Consider the following 23,697-nt stretch of genomic DNA (forward strand, 5'->3'; position numbering starts at 1 on the left):
GCCGGACGGCCAAGAACACCCGGTAGCTTACCCGAGTCGGGAACTACTGCCCCGTGAAGTGAGCTATGCGGCCATCGAGAAGGAGTGCCTGGCAATAGTATGGGCACTCAAAAAGTTACAACCATATTTGTATGGACGACAGTTTTCCCTCCTATCGGACCATAATCCCCTAGTCAGGCTTAATCGGGTCTCCGGAGACAACGCCAGATTACTGCGGTGGAGTTTAGCCCTACAACCTCTGGACTTCACCATCCACTACAGACCCGGCAAACAAAACGGTAACACCGATGGACTAAGTCGACAAACGGAACTTGTACCCACCCCATAAACTTCGGTTATCCCCAAACCGATCCGTTAAGGATCAGACTGTGTATGCCGATCACGTCGCTGAAAAGGGGAGCCGTGTTACTGAGCCCCACCGCACCAAGCATATGTTGTGCAGTTATATGTATGTATAATAGGTTCCAGGTGAGATGCATGTCCCTAATGCATCAGCCCACAGGCTGCGCCCCTGGGCAGAGAGGACAAGATATTCCCCTTTTGTCCTTCCCCACCTTTGTAATTCCCACAGTAAATATCGGCAGGCTCCGGCCACCTGCGGCTATGGTAATATATGTCTGGCCTGCCGCTTTTCAATTGGCCCGCCCTCTGTATCTGTGTGATATATATTCTATGTCCTGTGAGTAAAGTGTTGTCATACTGGAAATACGTGGAGAAGCAGTGATCTTTTATATGCGCCCATGTAATCAAGGAATTCCAGCCAGCGTCCTTCATTCCGACTCCAGCCAAAGCAGAGTGGACCTCCTGAAACACGGGGTGGTACTGAAAGAGGTACTCCAGCACGGCAGACCCGGTTACAATCGGTAAACAGGAGAGAACGGGGCGACTGACCACAACCATCAGAAAACAGGAAAGAATGGGGCGTCTGACCACTACCATCGGAAAACAGGAGAGAACGGGGCGTCTGACCACTACTATCGGAAAACAGGAAAGAACGGGATGGCCGACCACAGCCATCGGAAAATAGGAGAGAAAGTGATGGCGGACGAAAATCATTGGGAAAGAGGAGAGAACAGAGCGGCAGGCCACAGCTATTGGGAAAAAGGAGAGAACGGGGCAGCCGATCACAGCCATCAGGAAAGAGGAGAGAATGGGGAGGCCGACCACAGTTATTGGGAAAGAGAAAAGAACGGTGCGGCAGGCCACAGCCATCGGGAAAGGAGAGAACGCAGCGGCCGCCCAGAGCCATCGGGAAAGAGGAGAGAACAGGACGGCCGACAGCCATTGGAAAAGAGGAAAAACAGGGCGGCCGACCACGACCATCGAGAAAGAGAACGGGGAAGCTGACCACAGTCAATGGGAAAGAGAGAACAGAGCGGCAAGCCACAGTCATCGGGAAAAAAGAGAGAACGGGGCAGCCGACCACAGCCAACGGGAAGGAGAAAAGAACGGGGCGTTAGGCCACCTCCAACAAGAGGCGGCCATACACAGCCTTCAGGAAAAGGGAGAGAACGAGGTGGCCGAACACAGCCATCAGGAAAAAGAAGGGTATGGGTCGGTCAAACATAGCCATAGGGAAAAAGCAGGGTATGGGTCAGTCAAACACAGCCATAGGTGTTGTGAATTCTGTGGCCAAGCTCCCTCCTGTGGTCGTGAGTGGTACTGCGGCTGGTTCTGTCTATAAGCTTCCTTTGGTGGATGAGAGTGGTACTGCGGCTTCTGAGTTTCCTTCCTCAGGTGATGAGGTTAAGTCGTTAGGTGCTGCTCTATTTAACTCCACCTGGTGCTTTGATCCTGGCCTCCAGTCAATGTTCTAGTATTGGTCTTGCTTCCTCCTGGATCGTTCCTGTGGCCTCTCTATCCTGCATAAGCTAAGTTCTGCTTGTGTTATTTTTGTTTGCTATATTTTCTGTCCAGCTTGCTATATTGGTTTTTCTTGCTTGCTGGAAGCTCTGAGACGCAGAGGGAGCACCTCCGTACCGTTAGTCGGTGCGGAGGGTCTTTTTGCCCCTCTGCGTGGTTGTTTGTAGGTTTTTGTGTTGACCGCAAAGCTATCTTTCCTATCCTCGGTCTATTCAGTAAGTCGGGCCTCACTTTGCTAAATCTATTTCATCTCTGTGTTTGTATTTCATCTTTACTCACAGTCATTATATGTGGGGGGCTGCCTTTTCCTTTGGGGAATTTCTCTGAGGCAAGGTAGGCTTATTTTTCTATCTTCAGGGCTAGTTAGTTTCTCAGGCTGTGCCGAGTTGCATAGGGAGCGTTAAGCGCAATCCACGGCTACCTCTAGTGTGGTGTGTTAGGATTAGGGATTGCGGTCAGCAGAGTTTCCACGTCTCAGAGCTCGTCCTATGTTTTTGGTAAATGTCAGGTCACCTTGTGTGCTCTGAACTTCAAGGTCCATTGTGGTTCTGAATTACCTGTTCATAACACATAGGGAAAAAGGAGAGACCGGGGAGGCCAGCCACAGCCATGGGGAAATAGGAGGGAATGGGGAGGCCACCCACAGCCATCGGAAAAAGGGAGAGAATGGGGCAGCAAGCCACAGTCATTGGGAAAGAGAGAATGGGACGGCGGACCACAGCCATCAAGAAGAGGGAAGGGGGCAGCCGCCACAGCCATTGGGAAAAAAGAGAGAATGAGATGCCAGCTACAGTCTTCGGGAAAAAAGAGAGAACGGGGCGGCCAGCCACAGCCATCGGGAAAAAGGAGAGAACAGAGCAGCTGACCACAGCCATCGAGAAAAAAAAGAGAATGGGGCGGCCGACTACAGCCATCAGGAAAAAAGAGAGAATGGGATGGCTGACCACAGCCATCGGGAAAAAGAAGAGAACGGGATGCCAGCTACAGCCTTCGGAAAAAAGGAGAAAATGGGACGGACAGCCACAGCCATCGGGAAAAAAGGGACAACGGGGTAGCCACCCACAGCGATTGGGAAAGAGGAGAGAATAGGATGGCTGACGACAGCCATCAAGAAAGAAGAGGGCAGACGGCCACAGCATTTGGGAAAAAGTAGAGAACAGGGCGGTCGGCCACAGACATCAGGAAAAAAATAAAGAATGGGACAACTGACCAGAGCCATCAGGAAAAAGAAGAGAACAGGATGCCAGCTACAGTCTTCAGAAAAAAGGAGTGAACGAGACGGACAGCCACAGCCATCGGGAAAAAGGAGAGAATGGGACGGCTGACCACAGCCATCGGGAAAAAAGAGTGAAGGGGCGGCTGGCCACACCCATCGGGAAAAAGGAGAAGGGGGTGGCCAGCCACAGCAACCGGGAAAAAGGAGAGAATGGAGCAACTGACCACAGTCATTGGGAAAAAAAAAAAGAATGGGGCGGCAGACCACAGCCATGGGGAAAAGCGAAAGAATGAGGCGGCCAGACACAGCCACTGGGAAAAAGGAGAAAACGAAGGGGCCGACCACAGCCATCGGGAAAAGGGAGAAAACGAAGGGGCCGACCACAGCCATTGGGAAAAAGGAGAAAAAAGGACACTGGCCACAGCCATTGAGAAAAAGCAGAGAACAGGGCAGCCAACCACAGCCATTGTAAAAGAAAAGAGAAGGGGAGGGCCGACCACAGCCATCGGGAAAAAGGAGAAAATTGGGAGGCCAGCCACAGCCATCAGGAAATAGGGGACAACAGGGCAGCCAGCAACAGCTATTGAGAAAAGAGGAGAGAATGGGATGGCGGACCACAGCCATCAAGAAATAAGAGAAGAGGGCAGCCGGCCACAACCTTTGGGAAAAAGGAAAGAACGGGGTGGCTGGCCACAGCTGTCGAGGGAAAAAATAGAATTATTCTTACCGTTAATTCGGTTTCTAGGAACCTTCCACGACAGCGGTACTGGAGGATGTCTCCCCGCCCTAATGGGGGACAGGAAACACAAAGAGGTTAAATACCCTCCCCTTCCTGCCACCTCCAGTGTTTTTTCTGGACACAGTAGTATGTATAGTTACCACTTAAGTGCAGGAATCATCCAATAAAATCATCAGATAGGGAGGGAAATTAGTGCTGTCGTGGAAGGTTCCTAGAAACCGAATTAACGGTAAGAATAATTCTATTTTCTCCAGTCACCTTCCACGACAGCGGTACTGGAGTAGTACCAACAAATAATTTCTAGGGGGGGGACAACCGCCTGCAGAACTGTTCTGCCGAAAGTTAAATCCCGGTTGAAATCAAGCCTGTAGTGCCTGGTGAACGTATGTACTGATGACCAGGTGGCAGCTCTGCAAATCTGCTCCGTAGAAGCGTCACCCCTCTCTGCCCATGATGTTGACACCGACCGTGTAGAATGGGCCTTCAGTGATGGAGGAGGTGGTAGATTCTGGGATGAGTATGCCAGAGATATGGCTTGTTTAATCCAGTTGGCGATAGTATTTTTCGTAGCCTTTCTGCCTTTGTTCTTCCCGGAGAGTTGAATGAAGAGATTTTGGTCAATCCTCCAACTCTCTGTTTGTGAAAGATTATTTCCCTAGATGTTCCCTGGGTAAGGTGGTCTTCCAGCGTGCGGAGCCAACGAAATAGGGATCTAGCCACGCAGGTGGACGCAATGTTTGTTTTAAGGAGATTGGTAGAAGTCTCCCACGATCTTCTTAGTAAACTCTCCATTTTGCGGTCCATAGGGTCTCTGAGTTGGGAAGAATCCTCGAAAGGGAGGGTTGTCTTTTTTGACACTCTAGAGACCTGCACGTCTACCTTAGGGGTATCCCACAGAGAGACATCTCCATCGAGAGAAAAACGATTTTTAAGTTCAGAGGGAACAGAAAGACCTTTTTCAGGTGATTCCCATTCATGAAGGATGAGACTCTGTACATTCTCATGTATAGGGAACCCTTTTAATTTTTTAGGTTTCAACCCACCGAACATCTCATCCTGCACCGATGGCTTCTCCTCCTCCTCCTCAACACCCATTGTCCCCCTGACCATACTGATTAACTCCTGTATGTCCTCTGAGGAAAAATAATATTTTTTACTCTCCTCTCTGGGGGTGGAAGTGGAGCCCTCATTCTCCCACAAATCCTCCGAGCCGGAGGAATGAACTTCACCAGAATCTGAATCAGAAGTAACCGCCGCCGTCTTCCTTTTTTTTAGGAGGAGGTGGCGGAGGTAACAGAGACTGGGAAAGGGCCGATACCGAGGATTGCACTTCCTGTTTAATGAGGGATTTAATGCTCTCAAACAAGGATGGCTGTTCTGAGCGAATTATTTCATCGGTGCAGGGCTGGCATAGTCTCTTCTTGTAAGAAGAAGGTAGTTTTGATGCACAAACACCACATTTACGATCTTCCGATTTTGTCTTGGAAGATCTGTCCTTCCTAGGGGCAGAGGCCTTGTCTCCCTAAAAAAGAGAGAGAAGGGGACTAAGTATATGGCACCCTAAGGAATACAGGGATAAAGGGACCTTAACCCACTACTCACAGTAGGAGGGAGGACGCAGGGCTCGGCAGAAGCAGAGATAGATCTGTCACCCTCCATGGTCAGTCAGCACTGTAGTCCAGTCAGTCAGACAGGGGGCCTTACCTGGAGGTGACTACCAGGGTTAAATACCGTGGAAGTTGCGTCCCATGTTGTGCTCCTCCTCCCGGTCCCAGGCGTAGGGGAAAGACCGCTATGCCGCCAACAGAAACTGCAGTCCGACGCGCGTGCGTTCCACCACTGGAACGCACATGCCGAGAACCGGAAGTTCGGGTACTTCCGGTTCGCGCGTCCACTGTTTCCGGCCATGAGGAGAGGAGGAAATGCCGGGGAGCCGCGCGGGGACCCCGGCCGCACCACACCGCTCCGCTTTACTCCCGAAGGAGCGCGGGAGGAGCGGAGAAAGGGTCCCGAGTCCGCACCATGTGGGGAGACGGGAGCAGCGCCGCAGGGAGGAGACACATCCCGGCCCAGGCTGCCCGGCTAGGTAAGACCTGAGTGCTCCGATCGCCGGCCACGGCAGCACTACCGCAGGACCTCTTCATGCCCCAAAAGGGGACAGGAAAAACACTGGAGGTGGCAGGAAGGGGAGGGTATTTAACCTCTTTGTGTTTCCTGTCCCCCATTAGGGCGGGGAGACATCCTCCAGTACCGCTGTCGTGGAAGGTGACTGGAGAAAAGAGAGAATGGGATCGCTGACCACAGCCATCAGAAAAAAGCAGAGAATGGGATGCCAGCTTTAGCCTTCAGGAAAAAGGAGAGAACGGGGTGGACAGCCACAGCCATCAGGAAAAGAAGAGAATGGGAAGGCTGATCACAGCCATTGGGAAAGAAGAGGGAAGGGGGCGGTCGACCACAGCCATAGGGAAAGACGAGAGAACGTCGGGACGGCTGAACACAGCCATCGGGAAAGAGGAGAGAATGAGACAGCTGACTACAGCCACCAGGAAAGAGGAGAGAACGGGACGGCTGACTACAGCCATCGGGAAAGAAGAGAGAACGGGACGGCTGACCACAGCCATTGGGAAAGAGTGGAGAAAAGGGCAGCTAACCACAGCCATCAGGAAAGAGAAGAAAACGGGACAGTTGACCACAGCCATTCCGAAAGTGCAGAGAAAAAGGCGGCAGACCACAGCCATCGGGAAAGCGGAGGGAAGGGGGCAGCTGGTCACAGCCAGAGAGAAGGAGGTGACTCCAGGGAAAAGTGGAGGGGAGCAACTACAGGAAAAAGCACACAACAGCAAGGAGAATACAGGGGAAAGGGGGATGCTAATCACAGAAATGGGGGAAGATGGGGAAGCCCACGTACAGCCGTACTCCCTTTACAGCCTTACATTCCTACAGTTATCCACACTATTACTCCCTCCTACATTCCTCACATCTGCAGTGCTTACACGCATGATCTGCTAATAGTAGCCGCCTGCACCCCATGTCACTTCCGTCACCCCTGACACATACACCCTACGTCACCCCTGACACATTCACCCCTATGTCATTCCCATCACTTACATACCAACATCACTCCTGTCAATTACACCTCCATGTCACTGTCACATACACCATCACATCGCTCCTGTTACCCTCACGCTGCTACAGTACATGCACCCTCATGCTACTTCTGTCACACCCACACCGACCCTGCCATCTCACTGTCGCTCCCGTCACATACACTCACAAGTCGTTCCTGTCACCACAATGTCACTCCTATTATCCTCATGCCACTCCGGTCACACCCACACCACTTCTGCTATACCCTCGTTCCTCCCTTCAACCCGTCATTCGTGACATACACCCCCATGTTGCTCCTGTCACTTACATCTTAAAGTCTCTCCTGTCACCTCCATGTCATTTGTCACATACACCCCCACGTCGCTCCTGTTACATACACCCCCACGTCGCTCATGTCACCACGTCACTCTTGTTATCCTCACGCTGCTAGTCACATACATCCTCATGCCACTCATGTCACACCCACACGGTTCCTGCCATCCCCCTGTCACTGTCATGTCATTCGTCACATACACCCCCAAGTCACTACCCCACTGCTCCTGTCACATACACCCCCATGTCACTCCTGTCAACTCCACATTGCTCCTGTCATTCCCCTTTCGATCTAGTCACCTATACGTCACTCCTGTCACGCCCACGTCGCTCATGTCATCTAGCGGTCGCTCGTCACTCCCACGTCACTCCTGTCCCATACACCCCCGAGTCATTCGTCACATTCACCCCTACATCACTCCTTTCACATACACCTCCATGTCACGCCTGTCATCCCCCCGTCGCTCCTGTTACCACCAAGTTGATCCTATTACATACACCCCCACATCACCCCTGTTATCCCCCAGTCGCTCCTGCTATCTCCCGTCATTCCTGTCACCCCCACGTCGCTCCTGTCACAAACACTCCCTAGTCATTCGTCACTTACACCCCCACATCGCTCCTATCATATACACCTCCACGTTGCTCCTGTCACGCCCCACGTCACTGTTCTCAACACCACGTTGCTCCTGTCACATACACTTCCACGTCACTCCTGTCACCACCATGTCGCTCCTGTCACCACCATGTCGCTCCTGTCACATACACTTCCACGTCACTCCTGTCACCACCATGTCGCTCCTGTCACATAACAGCGACATGGGGGTGTATCACATACACCCCCACTTCACTCCTGTCACCCCTATGTCACATCTGTCACATACACCTCCACGTCACTCCTGTCACATACATCCTCCTAACGCTCCTGTCACATACACCCCCATGTCACTGCTGTCACCCCCACGTTGCTCCTGTTACTCCACATCAATCCTATCACATACACCCCCACCCCACGTCGCTCCTGTCACATACACCTCCACGTTACTCCTGTCATACCCCCGTCGTTCCTGTTATCTCCCATCGCTCCTGTCACATACACCCCATGTCACTCCTGTCACATACACCCCCACGTTACTCATGTCACATACACCCCCAAGTCATTCGTTATATACACTCTCTCCTGTCAAACCCACATTACTCCTGTCACACACCTCCACATCGCTCCTGTCACCCCTATGTCGCTCCTGTCACACACACAATACCACCCCCGTCACATACATTCCAATGTCGCTCGTGTCATCCCTCACGTTGCTCCTGTCACATATACCACCCCTGTAGCTCCAGTTACATACACTCCCACATCGCTCCTGTCACATACACCCCTACGTCGCTCCTGTCACATACACCCCCACGTTACTCATGTCACATACACTCCCAAGTCATTCGTTATATACACTCTCTCCCGTCAAACCCACATTACTCCTGTCACACACCTCCACATCGCTCCTGTCACCCCTATGTCGCTCCTGTCACACACACAATACGACCCCCGTCACATACATTCCAATGTCGCTCGTGTCATCCCTCACGTTGCTCCTGTCACATATACCACCCCTGTAGCTCCAGTTACATACACTCCCACATCGCTCCTGTCACATACACCCCTACGTCGCTCCTGTCACCGCCACATCGCTCCTGTCACATACACCTCCACGTCGCTCCTGTCACCACCACATCGCTCCTGTCACATACACCTCCATGTCGCTCCTGTCACCCCCACGTCGCTCCTGTCACATACACCTCTACGTCGCTCCTGTCACAAACCACGTCGCTCCTGTCACAAACCACGTCGCTCCTGTCACATACACCTCCATGTCGCTCCTGTCACCCCCACGTCGCTCCTGTCACATACACCTCCACGTCGCTCCTGTCACCCCCACGTCGCTCCTGTCACATACACCTCCACGTCGCTCCTGTCACATACACCTCCACGTCGCTCCTTTCACCACCACGTCGCTCCTGTCACATACACCTCCACGTTGCTTGTCACAACCACGTCGCTCCTGTCACATACACCTCCACGTCGCTCCTGTCACATACACCTCCACGTCACTCCTGTCACATACACCTCCACGTCGCTCCTGTCACCCCCACGTCGCTCGTCACATACAACCCCAGTCACTCATGTTACCTACACCTCCACGTCGCTCCTGTCATCCCAACATCGCTGCTGTCACCACATCGCTCCTGTCACATACATCCCCACGTCGTTCCTGTCACATGCACCTCTATGTCGCTCCTGTCACCAACCTGTTGCTCCTGTCACATACAGGCCTCACATCACTCATGTCACCCCATGTTGCTCCTGTCACATACACCACCCCGTAAATCCTGTCACACACACCTCCATGTCACTCCTGTCACATACACCTCCATGTCACTCCTGTCACACACACCATGTCGCTCCTGTCACACACACCACCCCGTAAATCCTGTCACATACACCTCCATGTCACTCCTGTCACATACACCTCCATGTCACTCCTGTCACACACACCATGTCGCTCCTGTCACACACACCACCCCGTAAATCCTGTCACACACACCTCCATGTCGCTCCTGTCACACACACCTCCATGTCGCTCCTGTCACACACACCTCCATGTCGCTCCTGTCACACACACCACCATGTCACTCCTGTCACACACACCACCATGTCACTCCTGTCACACACACCACCCCGTAAATCCTGTCACACACACCTCCATGTCACTCCTGTCACACACACCTCCATGTCGCTCCTGTCACACACACCTCCATGTCGCTCCTGTCACACACACCTCCATGTCGCTCCTGTCACACACACCTCCATGTCGCTCCTGTCACACACACCTCCATGTCGCTCCTGTCACACACACCTCCATGTCGCTCCTGTCACACACACCTCCATGTCGCTCCTGTCACACACACCTCCATGTCGCTCCTGTCACACACACCTCCATGTCGCTCGTGTTACATACACCACCCCGTAAATCCTGTCACACACACCTCCATGTCGCTCCTGTCACACACACCTCCATGTCGCTCCTGTCACACACACCTCCATGTCGCTCCTGTCACACACACCTCCATGTCGCTCCTGTCACACACACCTCCATGTCGCTCCTGTCACACACACCTCCATGTCGCTCCTGTCACACACACCTCCATGTCGCTCCTGTCACACACACCTCCATGTCGCTCCTGTCACACACACCTCCATGTCGCTCCTGTCACATACACCACCCCGTAAATCCTGTCACACACACCTCCATGTCGCTCCTGTCACATACACCTCTACGTCGCTCCTGTCACAAACCACGTCGCTCCTGTCACAAACCACGTCGCTCCTGTCACATACACCTCCATGTCGCTCCTGTCACACACACCCCCCATCGCCCGTCACATACACCTTCATGTCGCTCCTGTCACACACACCTCCATGTCGCTCCTGTCACACACACCTCCATGTCGCTCCTGTCACACACACCTCCATGTCGCTCCTGTCACACACACCTCCATGTCGCTCCTGTCACATACACCACCCCGTAAATCCTGTCACATACACCTCCATGTCGCTCCTGTCACACACACCTCCATGTCGCTCCTGTCACATACACCACCCCGTAAATCCTGTCACACACACCTCCATGTCGCTCCTGTCACATACACCACCCCGTAAATCCTGTCACACACACCTCCATGTCGCTCTGGTCACACACACCTCCATGTCAATCTTGTCACCCCCAGAACCACGTTACCCGTCACAAACACCCCACGTCAATCCTATCAACATACACCCCCTTGTAACTCCACTCACCCCCATTTCACCCCGTCACATACACCCACAAGTCGCCCCCTTCGGTCTCCGGTACCTGCAGCGGGAAGGACGCCGCCTTGTTGCCCACATATCCCCGGACCACGTGACTCTGAATGGAGAGGACCCGACACTCGGCGGCCGCGGGCTCCTCCATGACCGGACACTGCAGAGGCTGCGAGCACAGGAAGAACCGGGGCAGCCGAGGAGGAGGAGGAGGAGGAGGGACCGGGGAAAAGGAGGAGGAGGAGGGACCGGGGAAAAGGAGGAGGAGAACCGGGGCCTCACAGACTGTGCACGGACAGACCGAGAGATACAGAGACCGAGAGATACAGAGAGACCGAGAGATACAGAGACCGAGAGATACAGAGAGACCGAGAGATACAGAGACCGAGAGATACAGAGACCGAGAGATACAGAGAGACCGAGAGATACAGAGACCGAGAGAAACAGAGAGACCGAGAGAAACAGAGAGACCGAGAGATACAGAGAGACCGAGAGATACAGAGAGACCGAGAAATACAGAGAGACCGAGAGATACAGAGAGAGACCGAGAAATACAGAGAGACCGAGAGATACAGAGAGACCGAGAGAAACAGAGAGACCGAGAAATACAGAGAGACCGAGAGATACAGAGAGAGACCGAGAAATACAGAGAGACCGAGAGATACAGAGAGACCGAGAGATACAGAGACCGAGAGATACAGAGAGACCGAGAAATACAGAGAGACCGAGAAATACAGAGACCGAGAGATACAGAGAGACCGAGAGATACAGAGACCGAGAGATACAGAGAGACCGAGAGATACAGAGACCGAGAGATACAGAGAGACCGAGAGATACAGAGACCGAGAGATACAGAGAGAGACCGAGAGATACAGAGACCGAGAAATACAGAGAGACCGAGAGATACAGAGACCGAGAAATACAGAGAGACCGAGAGATACAGAGACCGAGAGATACAGAGAGAGACCGAGAGATACAGAGACCGAGAAATACAGAGAGACCGAGAGATACAGAGAGACCGAGAAATACAGAGAGACCGAGAGATACAGAGAGACCGAGAAATACAGAGACCGAGAAATACAGAGAGACCGAGAAATAGAGAGAGACCGAGAGATACAGAGAGACCGAGAAATACAGAGAGACCGAGAGATACAGAGAGAGACCGAGAGATACAGAGAGACCGAGAGATACAGAGACCGAGAAATACAGAGAGACCGAGAAATAGAGAGAGACCGAGAGAAACAGAGAGACCGAGAGATACAGAGACCGAGAAATACAGAGAGACCGAGAAATAGAGAGAGACCGAGAGATACAGAGAGACCGAGAGATACAGAGAGACCGAGAGATACAGAGAGACCGAGAGATACAGAGACCGAGAGATACAGAGACCGAGAAATACAGAGAGACCGAGAAATACAGAGAGACCGAGAAATACAGAGAGAGACCGAGAGATACAGAGACCGAGAGATACAGAGAGACCGAGAGATACAGAGACCGAGAGATACAGAGAGACCGAGAGATACAGAGAGACCGAGAGATACAGAGAGACCGAGAGATACAGAGAGACCGAGAGATACAGAGAGACCGAGAGATACAGAGAGATCGAGAGATACAGAGAGACCGAGAGATACAGAGAGACCGAGAAATAGAGAGACCGAGAAATACAGAGAGACCGAGAGATACAGAGAGAGACCGAGAGATAGAGAGAGACCGAGAGATACAGAGAGACCGAGAAATACAGAGAGAGACCGAGAGATACAGAGACCGAGAGATACAGAGAGACCGAGAGATACAGAGAGACCGAGAAATACAGAGAGACCGAGAAATACAGAGAGACCGAGAGATACAGAGAGACCGAGATACAGAGAGAGACCGAGAAATACAGAGAGACCGAGAAATAGAGAGACCGAGAGATACAGAGAGACCGAGAGATACAGAGAAAGACCGAGAGATACAGAGAGACCGAGAGATACAGAGAGACCGAGAAATACAGAGAGACCGAGAAATACAGAGAGAGACCGAGAGATACAGAGACCGAGAGATACAGAGAGACCGAGAGATACAGAGAGACCGAGAAATACAGAGAGACCGAGAAATACAGAGAGAGACCGAGAGATACAGAGACCGAGAGATACAGAGAGACCGAGAGATACAGAGAGACCGAGAAATACAGAGAGACCGAGAAATACAGAGAGACCGAGAGATACAGAGAGACCGAGATACAGAGAGAGACCGAGAAATACAGAGAGACCGAGAAATAGAGAGACCGAGAGATACAGAGAGACCGAGAGATACAGAGAGACCGAGAGATACAGAGAGACCGAGAAATACAGAGAGACCGAGAGATACAGAGAGAGACCGAGAGATAGAGAGACCGAGAAATAGAGAGACCGAGAGATACAGAGAGACCGAGAAATACAGAGAGAGACCGAGAAATACAGAGAGACCGAGAGATACAGAGACCGAGAGATACAGAGACCGAGAGATACAGAGAGACCGAGAAATACAGAGAGACCGAGAAATACAGAGAGACCGAGAGATACAGAGAGACCGAGAAATACAGAGAGACCGAGAAATACAGAGAGAGACCGAGAAATACAGAGAGACCGAGAGATACAGAGAGACCGAGAAATACAGAGAGAGACCGAGAGATACAGAGACCGAGAGATACAGAGAGACCGAGAGATACAGAGACCGAGAGATACAGAGAGACCGAGAGATACAGAGAGACCGAGAAATACAGAGAGACCGAGAAATACAGAGAGACCGAGAGATACAGAGAGACCGAGAAATACAGAGAGACCGAGAGATACAGAGAGACCGAGATACAGAGAGAGACCGAGAAATACAGAGAGACCGAGAGATACAGAGAGACCGAGAGATACAGAGAGACCGAGAGATACAGAGAGACCGAGAGATACAGAGAGACCGAGAGATACAGAGAGACCGAGAGATACAGAGACCGAGAGATACAGAGAGACCGAGAGATACAGAGAGACCGAGAAATACAGAGAGACCGAGAAATACAGAGAGACCGAGAGATACAGAGAGACCGAGATACAGAGAGAGACCGAGAAATACAGAGAGACCGAGAAATAGAGAGACCGAGAGATACAGAGAGACCGAGAGATACAGAGAGAGACCGAGAGATACAGAGAGACCGAGAGATACAGAGAGACCGAGAAATACAGAGAGACCGAGAAATACAGAGAGAGACCGAGAGATACAGAGACCGAGAGATACAGAGAGACCGAGAGATACAGAGAGACCGAGAAATACAGAGAGACCGAGAAATACAGAGAGAGACCGAGAGATACAGAGACCGAGAGATACAGAGAGACCGAGAGATACAGAGAGACCGAGAAATACAGAGAGACCGAGAAATACAGAGAGACCGAGAGATACAGAGAGACCGAGATACAGAGAGAGACCGAGAAATACAGAGAGACCGAGAAATAGAGAGACCGAGAGATACAGAGAGACCGAGAGATACAGAGAGACCGAGAGATACAGAGAGACCGAGAAATACAGAGAGACCGAGAGATACAGAGAGAGACCGAGAGATAGAGAGACCGAGAAATAGAGAGACCGAGAGATACAGAGAGACCGAGAAATACAGAGAGAGACCGAGAAATACAGAGAGACCGAGAGATACAGAGACCGAGAGATACAGAGACCGAGAGATACAGAGAGACCGAGAAATACAGAGAGACCGAGAAATACAGAGAGACCGAGAGATACAGAGAGACCGAGAAATACAGAGAGACCGAGAAATACAGAGAGAGACCGAGAAATACAGAGAGACCGAGAGATACAGAGAGACCGAGAAATACAGAGAGAGACCGAGAGATACAGAGACCGAGAGATACAGAGAGACCGAGAGATACAGAGACCGAGAGATACAGAGAGACCGAGAGATACAGAGAGACCGAGAAATACAGAGAGACCGAGAAATACAGAGAGACCGAGAGATACAGAGAGACCGAGATACAGAGAGAGACCGAGAAATACAGAGAGACCGAGAAATAGAGAGACCGAGAGATACAGAGAGACCGAGAGATACAGAGAGAGACCGAGAGATACAGAGAGACCGAGAGATACAGAGAGACCGAGAAATACAGAGAGACCGAGAAATACAGAGAGAGACCGAGAGATACAGAGACCGAGAGATACAGAGAGACCGAGAGATACAGAGACCGAGAGATACAGAGAGACCGAGAGATACAGAGAGACCGAGAAATACAGAGAGACCGAGAAATACAGAGAGACCGAGAGATACAGAGAGACCGAGATACAGAGAGAGACCGAGAAATACAGAGAGACCGAGAAATAGAGAGACCGAGAGATACAGAGAGACCGAGAGATACAGAGAGACCGAGAGATACAGAGAGACCGAGAAATACAGAGAGACCGAGAGATACAGAGAGAGACCGAGAGATAGAGAGACCGAGAAATAGAGAGACCGAGAGATACAGAGAGACCGAGAAATACAGAGAGAGACCGAGAAATACAGAGAGACCGAGAGATACAGAGAGACCGAGAAATACAGAGAGAGACCGAGAAATACAGAGAGACCGAGAGATACAGAGAGACCGAGAAATACAGAGAGACCGAGAGATACAGAGAGACCGAGAGATACAGAGACCGAGAGATACAGAGAGAGACCGAGAAATACAGAGAGAGACCGAGAGATACAGAGAGACCGAGAGATACAGAGAGACCGAGAGATACAGAGACCGAGAGATACAGAGAGAGACCGAGAAATACAGAGAGAGACCGAGAGATACAGAGAGACCGAGAGATACAGAGACCGAGAGATACAGAGAGACCGAGAGATACAGAGAGAGACCGAGAAATACAGAGAGACCGAGAAATACAGAGAGAGACCGAGAGATACAGAGAGACCGAGAGATACAGAGAGACCGAGAGATACAGAGAGACCGAGAAATACAGAGAGACCGAGAAATACAGAGAGACCGAGAGATACAGAGAGACCGAGAGATACAGAGAGACCGAGAAATACAGAGAGAGACCGAGAGATACAGAGAGACCGAGAGATACAGAGAGACCGAGAGATACAGAGACCGAGAGATACAGAGAGACCGAGAGATACAGAGAGACCGAGAGATACAGAGACCGAGAGATACAGAGAGACCGAGAAATACAGAGAGACCGAGAAATACAGAGAGACCGAGAGATACAGAGAGACCGAGAAATACAGAGAGACCGAGAGATACAGAGAGACCGAGAAATACAGAGAGACCGAGAAATACAGAGACCGAGAGATACAGAGAGACCGAGAAATACAGAGAGACCGAGAGATACAGAGAGACCGAGAAATACAGAGAGACCGAGAGATACAGAGAGACCGAGAGATACAGAGAGACCGAGAGATACAGAGAGACCGAGAAATACAGAGAGACCGAGAAATACAGAGACCGAGAGATACAGAGAGACCGAGAGATACAGAGAGACCGAGAAATACAGAGAGACCGAGAGATACAGAGAGAGACCGAGAGATACAGAGACCGAGAGATACAGAGACCGAGAGATACAGAGAGACCGAGAAATACAGAGAGACCGAGAGATACAGAGAGAGACCGAGAGATACAGAGAGACCGAGAAATACAGAGAGACCGAGAGATACAGAGACCGAGAGATACAGAGACCGAGAGATACAGAGAGACCGAGAGATACAGAGAGAGACCGAGAAATACAGAGACCGAGAGATACAGAGAGACCGAGAGATACAGAGAGAGACCGAGAAATACAGAGAGACCGAGAAATACAGAGAGACCGAGAGATAGAGACCGAGAAATACAGAGAGAGACCGAGAAATACAGAGAGACCGAGAGATACAGAGAGACCGAGAAATACAGAGAGACCAAGAAATACAGAGAGACCGAGAGATACAGAGAGACCGAGAAATACAGAGACCGAGAGATACAGAGAGACCGAGAGATACAGAGAGAGACCGAGAGATACAGAGAGACCGAGAAATACAGAGAGACCGAGAGATACAGAGAGACCGAGAGATACAGAGAGACCGAGAGATACAGAGAGACCGAGAGATACAGAGAGACCGAGAGATACAGAGAGACCGAGAGAAAGACCGAGAGATACAGAGAGACCGAGAGATACAGAGAGACCGAGAGATACAGAGACCGAGAGATACAGAGAGAGACCGAGAAATACAGAGAGACCGAGAGATACAGAGACCGAGAGATACAGAGAGAGACCGAGAGATACAGAGAGACCGAGAAATACAGAGAGACCGAGAGATACAGAGAGACCGAGACATACAGAGAGACCGAGAAATACAGAGAGACCGAGAAATAGAGAGAGACCGAGAAATACAGAGAGACCGAGAGATACAGAGAGACCGAGAGATACAGAGAGACCGAGAGATACAGAGAGACCGAGAAATACAGAGAGACCGAGAGATACAGATAGACCGAGAGATACAGAGAGACCGAGAAATACAGAGAGACCGAGAGATACAGAGAGACCGAGAGATACAGAGAGAGACCGAGAGATACAGAGAGACCGAGAAATACAGAGAGACCGAGAGATACAGAGACCGAGAGATACAGAGACCGAGAGATACAGAGAGACCGAGAGATACAGAGACCGAGAGATACAGAGAGACCGAGAGATACAGAGAGACCGAGAGATACAGAGAGACCGAGAGATACAGAGACCGAGAGATACAGAGACCGAGAGATACAGAGACCGAGAGATACAGAGAGACCGAGAGATACAGAGACCGAGAGATACAGAGAGACCGAGAGATACAGAGACCGAGAGATACAGAGACCGAGAGATACAGAGAGACCGAGAGATACAGAGAGACCGAGAGATACAGAGAGACCGAGAGATACAGAGAGAGACCGAGAGATACAGAGAGACCGAGAAATACAGAGAGACCGAGAAATACAGAGAGACCGAGAAATAGAGAGACCGAGAAATAGAGAGACCGAGAGATACAGAGAGACCGAGAGATACAGAGAGACCGAGAAATACAGAGAGACCGAGAGATACAGAGAGACCGAGAAATACAGAGAGACCGAGAGATACAGAGAGACCGAGAGATACAGAGAGACCGAGAGATACAGAGAGACCGAGAAATACAGAGAGACCGAGAGATACAGAGAGACCGAGATACAGAGAGACCGAGAGATACAGAGAGAGACCGAGAGATACAGAGAGACCGAGAAATACAGAGAGACCGAGAGATACAGAGAGACCGAGAGATACAGAGAGACCGAGAGATACAGAGAGACCGAGATACAGAGAGACCGAGAGATACAGAGAGAGACCGAGAGATACAGAGAGACCGAGAAATACAGAGAGACCGAGAAATACAGAGAGAGACCGAGAGATACAGAGAGACCGAGAGATACAGAGAGAGACCGAGAGATACAGAGAGACCGAGAGATACAGAGAGACCGAGAGATACAGAGAGACCGAGAGATACAGAGAGACCGAGAGATACAGAGAGACCGAGATACAGAGAGACCGAGAGATACAGAGAGAGACCGAGAGATACAGAGAGACCGAGAAATACAGAGAGACCGAGAAATACAGAGAGAGACCGAGAGATACAGAGAGACCGAGAGATACAGAGAGAGACCGAGAGATACAGAGAGACCGAGAGATACAGAGAGACCGAGAGATACAGAGAGACCGAGAGATACAGAGAGACCGAGAAATACAGAGAGACCGAGAGATACAGAGAGACCGAGATACAGAGAGACCGAGAGATACAGAGAGAGACCGAGAGATACAGAGAGACCGAGAAATACAGAGAGACCGAGAGATACAGAGAGACCTAGAGATACAGAGAGAGACCGAGAGATACAGAGAGAGACCGAGAAATACAGAGAGACCGAGAGATACAGAGAGACCGAGAAATACAGAGAGAGACCGAGAGATACAGAGAGAGACCGAGAAATACAGAGACCGAGAGATACAGAGACCGAGAGATACAGAGACCGAGAAATACAGAGAGACCGAGAAATAGAGAGAGACCGAGAAATAGAGAGAGACCGAGAAATACAGAGAGACCGAGAGATACAGAGAGACCGAGAGATACAGAGAGACCGAGAGATACAGAGACCGAGAGATACAGAGACCGAGAGATACAGAGAGACCGAGAGATACAGAGAGACCGAGAAATACAGAGAGACCGAGAAATACAGAGAGACCGAGAGATACAGAGAGACCGAGAGATACAGAGAGACCGAGAGATACAGAGAGACCGAGAAATAGAGAGAGACCGAGAAATAGAGAGAGACCGAGAAATACAGAGAGACCGAGAGATACAGAGAGACCGAGAGATACAGAGAGACCGAGAGATACAGAGACCGAGAAATACAGAGAGACCGAGAGATACAGAGACCGAGAGATACAGAGAGACCGAGAAATACAGAGAGACCGAGAAATACAGAGAGACCGAGAAATACAGAGAGACCGAGAGATACAGAAAGACCGAGAGATACAGAGAGACCGAGAGATACAGAGAGACCGAGAAATAGAGAGAGACCGAGAAATAGAGAGAGACCGAGAAATACAGAGAGACCGAGAGATACAGAGACCGAGAGATACAGAGACCGAGAAATACAGAGAGACCGAGAAATACAGAGAGACCGAGAAATAGAGAGAGACCGAGAAATACAGAGAGACCGAGAGATACAGAGAGACCGAGAGATACAGAGACCGAGAAATACAGAGAGACCGAGAGATACAGAGAGACCGAGAAATACAGAGAGACCGAGAAATAGAGAGAGACCGAGAAATACAGAGAGACCGAGAGATACAGAGAGACCGAGAAATACAGAGAGACCGAGAGATACAGAGAGACCGAGAAATACAGAGAGACCGAGAAATAGAGAGAGACCGAGAAATAGAGAGAGACCGAGAAATACAGAGAGACCGAGAGATACAGAAAGACCGAGAGATACAGAGAGACCGAGAGATACAGAGAGACCGAGAGATACAGAGAGACCGAGAGATACAGAGAGACCGAGAAATACAGAGAGACCGAGAAATAGAGAGAGACCGAGAAATACAGAGAGATACAGAGAAATACAGAGAGACCGAGAGATACAGAGAGACCGAGAAATACAGAGAGACCGAGAAATAGAGAGAGACCGAGAAATACAGAGAGACCGAGAGATACAGAGAGACCGAGAAATACAGAGAGACCGAGAGATACAGAGAGACCGAGAAATACAGAGAGACCGAGAAATAGAGAGAGACCGAGAAATACAGAGAGACCGAGAAATACAGAGAGACCGAGAAATACAGAGAGACCGAGAGATACAGAGAGACCGAGAGATACAGAGAGACCGAGAGATACAGAGAGACCGAGAAATACAGAGAGACCGAGAAATAGAGAGAGACCGAGAAATACAGAGATACAGAGAAATACAGAGAGACCGAGAGATACAGAGAGACCGAGAAATACAGAGAGACCGAGAAATAGAGAGAGACCGAGAAATACAGAGAGACCGAGAGATACAGAGAGACCGAGAGATACAGAGAGACCGAGAGATACAGAGACCGAGAGATACAGAGACCGAGAGATACAGAGAGACCGAGAGATACAGAGAGACCGAGAGATACAGAGAGACCGAGAGATACAGAGAGAGACCGAGAGATACAGAGAGACCGAGAAATACAGAGAGACCGAGAGATACAGAGACCGAGAGATACAGAAAGACCGAGAGATACAGAAAGACCGAGAGATACAGAGACCGAGAGATACAGAGACCGAGAGATACAGAGAGACCGAGAGATACAGAGAGACCGAGAGATACAGAGAGACCAAGAGATACAGAGAGAGAACGAGAGATACAGAGAGACCGAGAAATACAGAGAGACCGAGAAATACAGAGAGACCGAGATACAGAGAGACCGAGAGATACAGAGACCGAGAGATACAGAGAGACCGAGAAATACAGAGAGACCGAGAAATACAGAGAAACCGAGAGATACAGAGAGACCGAGAGATACAGAGAGACCGAGAGATACAGAGACCGAGAGATACAGAGAGACCGAGAAATACAGAGAGACCGAGAAATACAGAGAGACCGAGAGATACAGAGAGAGACCGAGAGATACAGAGAGACCGAGAGATACAGAGAGACCGAGAAATACAGAGACCGAGAAATACAGAGAGACCGAGAGATACAGAGAGAGACCGAGAGATACAGAGAGACCGAGAGATACAGAGAGACCGAGAAATACAGAGAGACCGAGAAATACAGAGAGACCGAGAAATACAGAGAGAGACCGAGAGATACAGAGAGACCGAGAGATACAGAGAGACCGAGAGATACAGAGAGACCGAGAAATACAGAGAGACCGAGAGATACAGAGAGAGACCGAGAGATACAGAGAGACCGAGAGATACAGAGAGAGACCGAGAGATACAGAGAGACCGAGAGATACAGAGAGACCGAGAGATACAGAGACCGAGAGATACAGAGAGACCGAGAAATACAGAGAGACCGAGAAATACAGAGAGACCGAGAAATACAGAGAGACCGAGAAATACAGAGAGACCGAGAGATACAGAGAGACCGAGAGATACAGAGAGACCGAGAGATACAGAGAGAGACCGAGAGATACAGAGAGACCGAGAGATACAGAGAGACCGAGAAATAGAGACCGAGAAATACAGAGAGACCGAGAGATACAGAGAGAGACCGAGAGATACAGAGAGACCGAGAGATACAGAGAGACCGAGAGATACAGAGAGACCGAGAGATACAGAGAGACCGAGAGATACAGAGAGACCGAGAAATAGAGAGAGACCGAGAAATACAGAGACCGAGAAATACAGAGAGACCGAGAGATACAGAGAGACCGAGAGATACAGAGAGACCGAGAGATACAGAGACCGAGAAATACAGAGAGACCGAGAGATACAGAGAGACCGAGAGATACAGAGACCGAGAAATACAGAGAGACCGAGAGATACAGAGAGAGACCGAGAAATACAGAGAGACCGAGAGATACAGAGAGAGACCGAGAGATACAGAGAGACCGAGAGATACAGAGAGACCGAGAAATACAGAGACCGAGAAATACAGAGAGACCGAGAGATACAGAGAGAGACCGAGAGATACAGAGAGACCGAGAGATACAGAGACCGAGAAATACAGAGAGACCGAGAAATACAGAGAGACCGAGAGATACAGAGAGACCGAGAGATACAGAGAGACCGAGAGATACAGAGACCGAGAGATACAGAGACCGAGAGATACAGAGACCGAGAAATACAGAGAGACCGAGAAATAGAGAGAGACCGAGAAATAGAGAGAGACCGAGAAATACAGAGAGACCGAGAGATACAGAGAGACCGAGAGATACAGAGAGACCGAGAGATACAGAGAGACCGAGAGATACAGAGAGAGACCGAGAAATAGAGAGAGACCGAGAGATACAGAGAGACCGAGAGATACAGAGAGACCGAGAGATACAGAGACCGAGAGATACAGAGAGACCGAGAGATACAGAGAGAGACCGAGAGATACAGAGAGACCGAGAGATACAGAGAGACCGAGAGATAGAGAGAGACCGAGAAATAGAGAGAGACCGAGAAATACAGAGAGACCGAGAGATACAGAGAGACCGAGAGATACAGAGAGACCGAGAGATACAGAGAGACCGAGAAATACAGAGAGACCGAGAAATACAGAGAGACCGAGAGATACAGAGAGACCGAGAGATACAGAGAGACCGAGAAATAGAGAGAGACCGAGAAATAGAGAGAGACCGAGAAATACAGAGAGACTGTCACGATTCCCCTGACCGCTGTCACCACTGGGTCAGGATTCACACCGTGACCGTCACCCCTACGTCACGGATCAGGGTGACTTTAGGCCAACAGACGGCTATCACATGTGCAGGGGGGCTTATCTTAGTTATCCCTCCACTGCTAACAATGTGATGAAAAACCACACACAAGGCTATTGACCTCTTAGTTTACAGCAGGGGCTTATTCTAGGTATCCCACTGCTTTTCTATATACCACGAACTGCAGGGATTTATGTATATCCCGCTTACAGTTCCACTTAACACTTGCAGCTCTCTGGCGCCCCCTTACTCTCAGGTCAGATTAGGTACTGCACCCTGGGTAATTAGTCGCCAGAAAGGCTGCCTGCTATGTACTGGCTATTGGGCACGCTGCAGCGACGCGATAACTACTCCCACACAGGCAGGAACAATAATTATCAAACCCGCAGTTGCTTCAGCATAATCCAACCGTCAGCACACTTTCGCTGCCACCAGCTTCGATTAAACGGGTCCGAAGCTAACCCAACTCAACAGTAACAGTAGCGTATTTTCCCTTCAAGAGACTTAGGGTACGGTTTAGAGCAGGAGAACGAACTAATATATAATAGTATATCCCATTCAAAATAACTAGGCAGTGCGTTATTAAAAATAGTTTATAAAGAGGTTATAAATGAGACAATTGCAAATATGTACATGGGTAATTATAACATAAAGGGAATAAATGAGAAAAGCAACACTTACATGTTTAAAGCATGACAAGCAACCAGGCTAGTGGAGTTTTTCCATACGTCC

At 50.3% G+C, this 23,697-nt stretch overlaps 1 protein-coding gene across 1 annotated transcript in view; it reads right to left on the reverse strand.

The window, feature by feature from the left end:
* Positions 1 to 11,311, reverse strand: part of PDXK (pyridoxal kinase) — a 45,915-nt gene extending 34,604 nt beyond the window's left edge. The window contains exon 1 of the mRNA XM_069760387.1: positions 11,153 to 11,311. Within this exon, the coding sequence (XP_069616488.1) occupies positions 11,153 to 11,251 (99 nt within the window). The 5' untranslated portion in view covers positions 11,252 to 11,311. The remainder of the gene's footprint in view (positions 1 to 11,152) is intronic.
* Positions 11,312 to 23,697: the final 12,386 nt, after the last annotated feature.

This window comes from Ranitomeya imitator, chromosome 3 (genome assembly GCF_032444005.1).
Source record: "Ranitomeya imitator isolate aRanImi1 chromosome 3, aRanImi1.pri, whole genome shotgun sequence".
NCBI classification, from domain to species: Eukaryota; Metazoa; Chordata; class Amphibia; order Anura; family Dendrobatidae; genus Ranitomeya; species Ranitomeya imitator.